At 45.4% G+C, this 5,373-nt stretch overlaps 1 protein-coding gene across 1 annotated transcript; it reads right to left on the reverse strand.

The window, feature by feature from the left end:
• Positions 1-2,709: 2,709 nt before the first annotated feature.
• Positions 2,710-4,242, reverse strand: IQCF2 (IQ motif containing F2). The gene is made up of 3 exons (XM_017888290.1): positions 4,149-4,242; positions 3,883-3,975; positions 2,710-3,144 (listed from the first exon to the last, which is right to left on the reverse strand). Exons 1-3 carry the CDS (start codon positions 4,164-4,166, stop codon positions 2,764-2,766), a joined length of 492 nt encoding a protein of 163 aa, XP_017743779.1. The 5' UTR covers positions 4,167-4,242; the 3' UTR covers positions 2,710-2,763.
• Between the last annotated feature and the right edge of the window lie 1,131 nt (positions 4,243-5,373).

Here is a 5,373-nt window from a genome sequence, read left to right on the forward strand (position 1 = left end):
GAGTTCGAGAGCAGCCTGGCCAACATGGTGAAACCCCATCTCTACAAAAATACAAAAATTAGCCGAGTGCGGTGGCACTTGCCTGTAGTCCCAGCTACTTGGGAGGTTGAGGGGGGAGGATCACTTGAGCCCAAGAGGCAGAGGTTGCAGTGAGCTGAGATGGTGCCACAGCACTCCAGCCTGGGTGACAGAGCAAAACTGTCTCAAAAATAAAAGTATAAATAAAATAAATAATTTTGCTCATCAATTTTTAAATGTTCACAAGAGTGGGCTGTAGTATGCAGCCAGCTGGAGTCCCAGAAAACCTGGTATGCCTTATTGTTTGAGAATTCCACTCTGTTTCTTATTAATCTCTCAAGAACAAAGAAAATTCTATAAATCCTGTTAGGGAACTTCAGGAGTTTAGGCTGGTGCTTTAGATGGTGGTGACTGTCCTAGTGGCTTTTAATTAGCCATCCTGCACCCATCATCCAGAATGTTTGTTTTTGCTTTCAGAAGATTTTCAGAAACAAGAGAAAAGAGTCAAACCAAATCAAAAGAAACCAGTATAAGAGTGTTTGCGGCCGGGCGCGGTGGCTCACGCCTGTAGTCCCAGCACTTTGGGAGGCCGAGGTGGGTGGATCATGAGATCAGGAGATCGAGCCCATCCTGGCTAACATGGTGAAACCCCACCTCTACTAAAAATACAAAAAATTTGCCGGGCGTGGTGGTGGGTGCCTGTAGTCCCAGCAACTCGGGAGGCTGAGGCAGGAGAATGGCGTGAACCCAGGAGGCAGAGCTTGCAGTGAGCCGAGATCGCGCCACTGCACTCCAGTCTAGGTGACAGAGTGAGACTCTGCCTCAAAAGAAAAAAAGAGTGTTTGCAAAAATTGTAACCTATGCATGTCGATCAAAATATTAAATGAGCGCCACAAACCAGAAAAAACATGCCTCACAGGCTGAATGTAAATTATGTAGAAACCAAGAGTACTCAATTCAGAAAGACACACAGCTTTATACAAGAAAGAACTTACCAGAAAAGGCAAAAAGTCTTTTTATCATCCAAGGAGAGATGTATGGTCCTTTATTAAAGCTGCATGATCCAAACCAGATCCCAAATAATATAAAATAATACTACAAAGAGGGAGGCTCAGCCTGAGAGAAGACTCACCAGGGAAGAAAAGGCAAACCTTGGAAGCAGAGAGCTCAAAGGGCTCAAGTGGGTCCTGCACACCACTTCTAAGAATTGCCAATCCCTTCCAACAGTGTTCTTTTTCAGGTTTCATTTCTGACACCATTTATTCCAACCGAAATAACAGACATTTGGAGAGGAGGTGGTGTAAATTATTCAACTCAGAAAATATAAATGCAAACATACTAGGGAAATGTATTGGGAAATTAGTCCAGTTGAGATATATGATCATGAACATACATGAAGACCATGCCTCACGGTTGTTGGTTTTGTCCCAGCCATGTTCCCTTATTCTGTAGGCATGGAACAGGGAGACGGTGGGCTTCATCTCATACATGTTTGCAGAATGAGAGTGGGCCAAGGGAGTGAGGTAGTGCAGGGGAGAGATGATAATTAACCAAGGAATCTGCACTAGGTAAGGAAACATGCAACAGCATGTCAGGGGTAGTGTCTGTAAAAAAAGCGTGGTGTCAATAAACTGGAAGACCTTATCATATCTGAAGAAATATTAGGCTTATTGAAAAGGTGAACTGAAAGAAGAGAATAATCAAAGAATGGAAAATTAGAAAAAGCAATTTAAACAATAGTACAATTATTGGTGATGATGAGGTCTAGAGCATCACTGTCCAATGATTATTTAAATTTAAATTCAATAAAATAAAAAATTCAACTCCTCAGTTGCACTAGGCAGATTTCAGGTGTACCACAACCATATGTGCCTAGTGGCTACTATATTGGCCAGCACAGAGAGAGATTTCCATCATCACAGAAGTTCCATAGAATAACACTGTTTTGGTGTGACTGTGGGAGTGAGTAGCTGAGGAGAAGAGCAGAAAAGGTTTATTTGAGGGTAGAATGGAAGAGATTGTAGGGTCATCTTGACCAATGATAAAGTCACCAATAATTGAGATAAGAGTAGGGGTAGGGGTAATATCAGAGGGAGCCCTGTTTGTCACATGGCCCTTGGGGAGAGGAGAACTAGTGAGGAAATTATAGAGAAGAGATGAGCTTCTGTAAACTTCTGTTTTCCACTGGTCCTTAGGGTTGCCACCTAATCATTAGCATGCCTAGCCCCAGCCCCACCTACCACTAAGGCCAGCCTCTTATCCTTCACCTGGGGCTGCACTGCATTGCTCCCGGGAGAATCAGCCAAATATTGCTATTCCATCTAGGTGCTTGTCAAAGAGGAAACTGAGGCATTCCAGACCCCAGCCGACCTTGATTCTCGGTTGACATAGCAGAGCCCAGTAGTCCATCCATGTATGCAGAGGTGCCCAGAATCTTCAGGAAGATGGAGCCCAATTGCCTCCCAGATCCCCCGGTGAGAAGAAAATAAGGTTGGGAATGGGAACTGGGACTTCTGGCTCTGTCATATATCAGGGCAGACTGGGGCTTCCTATGGCCGTTGTCAGTCCAAAACAGGGTCCATGGATACATGGGGCAAACCTCACTGAAATTCTTTCCCAGGGAGAAGAGGAAGCAGCAAGGTCCAAGTCTCAAGAATCCCATTAGCCGGGGGAGCCCGTGAGACACACCAGACCAGGTTAGACCTTTAATAGGGACAGTAGACACAGTGCCCTTCTTGCCAGCCCTTAGGAGTTGATGATCTCAATGTGGAACTGCAGGTGAGTGGCTGTGACCACACAGTGGCCACGGAGGAGAGCGCAGGTCTGGCAGTTGTGGCATTGCCAGTGGCCCTGGATGACGTAGATGGCGTTGAGCACCTGGCAGTATCGCCAGTGGACGCGCCACATACGGACCAAAGACTGGAGCTTGATCACTGCCCTCTCTCTGGTTGCGTAGGCGATCAGAGCTGCCTGCCGTTTCTTCTCCAGCACCCTGGACAGCGTCATCCGCCACCAGGACTGAATTATCCAGGCCCTGAGGGCTGCATGCAGCAGGGTCCTGCGCACCAGGGTGCCCCGCCACCAGGCCTGGATCTTTACAGCTGCTTTTGTTATTCTAAGTTTTGCCTAGGCAGAGACAAGAGAGATCACTCAGAAAACTTCCTGCCACTAACTTCTAGGATCTTCCTGGAAGGAGCCTGGATTTTCTCTCTCAACACACAGCCCTTCCTCAGAGTTCAGGGGAGTTAGCAGGACACTGACTAGGAGCCAGCAGACCTGGTGGTGACCTTCCTCTGCCACTGTGGACACATCATCTCAATCTCAGAGTCACAGAGTCCTTCTCCAGACTATCTCTGCAGTGCATGGATCAAGGGAAAAACCATTAGTAACTAGAAGGGTGCATTAGCGATGTGCAGGACCTTGTTAACCACACTGGGTTTGGAAAGGCCTCATAACCTTCTGGCTGGTAATTCTCTGCTAATTCCAGCCCCAAACCACCACAGGCTGATTTCTGTCTGCACGACCATATTTCAATACTGTGGTAGGTTTTCAATACCCTGACCACATGTTCTACTCCAAGTCTTTCCATATTTTGAACAGTCTACTCTCTAATTCCAAGTTCTCACATTCTCACCTCTCAGCCTCATGCATTTCTTGATGGTTTTCATTCTTTCCAATCACTCTCAATGTCTCAGTCAGGCCCAGATCCAGACAGCCCAGGCTGAGAAGGGGATGGAGGAAAAATGAGCCAACATTGAGTTGACTCCTAATTAGACTCTGGATCCATAAGAGGCAAAGTCCCACACCTCATGATGTAGATATAAATGTTTTGGATTTCTCTTAATTACATGGAATTCTTCTCACCTTGACTTTGTGCTGTTTTTTCTTCTGCACTGTCTTCCATTCAATGCTTTCTTCGACATCCTCAATTATAATTAAAATTAAATTGCCTTTGGTCTGTCATCAGAATTAAATGGGAAATACACAAATGAGTTAAGACTGTTTCTCTCTATGGCTCTATACAAAGACAGTTACTATTTTAACATCCTCTCTTTTCTCAAGTCCTGTAAAGCCCAGGGAGATACCCACCCACCCCTGGTCCACCTAATAGATCTGGCCATGTCTCTTACACAAAATCGAACCCTCATGGCCTGTCCTTAGATGGTTCATTAGCCCTGATTTCTCTGCTTCCCAAGGTCTGGCATGAGTAACATGAGTGAGGAGAGAGCTCTGAATTGACAATTGCATTGTGACATAGGGATTGGGGCATCTGCCACAGAGATGGGTCTCTGTCAGAAATAAACTCTAGGGGAACTTGTACTGTAGCTGGATGAGCTGCAGACAAAACCCCTCAGACACTGGTTTAAAGAAGGAAGAGGCTTTATTTGGCCAGGATCTTGGCAGACTTGTGTCTCAAGAACTGAGCTCCCCGAAGAAAGAGTTCCTGACCCTTTTAAGGGCTTTCAACTCTAAGGGGTCCATGTGAAAGAGTTTTGATAGATTGAGAGGACATGTGGTTAGAGTAGGGGGTTAATCTTTAAACCTCAGGCCTGGTCAGTGGCACTGGTTGGTTTTGCCACTGACTTCATTCCTGTTGTTCTTCAGCTTTTACTTCCTCCTTCTCTTCAGAGACAGGAGACAGTAAGAGAAATGGTCTCTCTCCTCAGTACCACCTATCTACTTGCCTACTGTCAGAGATGTGTCAGAGCTGAGGGTGGAAAAATAGAGCACTTGAGTGCCATTCCATAGCAGGGCTCTCCTCATGTGAAGTCCATCCACAGTCCCTTGTCATTATCAGTGGCATGGCAAAGCAGGGAGGACCATGATGGTGCATCCCCATATCGCTCTCCAGTGTCTGGTGAGATTTAGCACTTCCTGTCTTCCCTTGACTCAGTGCCTCACAATGCCTTGGGAAACTAGAAAAAGATACACCAGATGAATCCAGAAAGCAGTCAAATAAAGATCAAAACTTAAATTAATGACATAGAAAACAAAGATGGGTAGTGGAAAATAAATTTAAAAGAGTGTTCTGACAAGACTAGTTTTAAAGATACACAGTTCACCAACCTGGGTAATCAAGAAAGAGAACGAAGTGGAATGAAAAAGGTGAAATAGCCACAGGGAAATTTAAATAAATACAAGGAAATATTAATGGTGACAAATTTGAACACTAAGAGAAAATGATTTTCTTTCTTTCTTTTTCTTTTTTTTGAGATAGGGTGTCACTCTGTTGTCCAGGCTGGAGTGCAGTGGCACAACTTTGGCTCACTGCAGCCTTGACCTTCCTGGGTTCAGGTGATCCTCCCACCTCAGCCTCCTGAGTAGCTGGGACTACAGGCACATGCCACCATGCCT

This window comes from Rhinopithecus bieti, unplaced genomic scaffold (genome assembly GCF_001698545.2).
Source record: "Rhinopithecus bieti isolate Rb0 unplaced genomic scaffold, ASM169854v2 scaffold_43, whole genome shotgun sequence".
In the NCBI taxonomy this organism is placed as follows: Eukaryota; Metazoa; Chordata; class Mammalia; order Primates; family Cercopithecidae; genus Rhinopithecus; species Rhinopithecus bieti.

What these genes read in the sequence shown, in the direction of transcription:
- IQCF2 (XM_017888290.1), bottom strand. An exon ending in AAAAACAGCACAAAGTCAAG is followed by an intron (nt 3,145 to 3,882) that starts GTGAGAAGAATT and finishes GTCTCTGCCTAG; the next exon opens with GCAAAACTTAGAATAACAAA.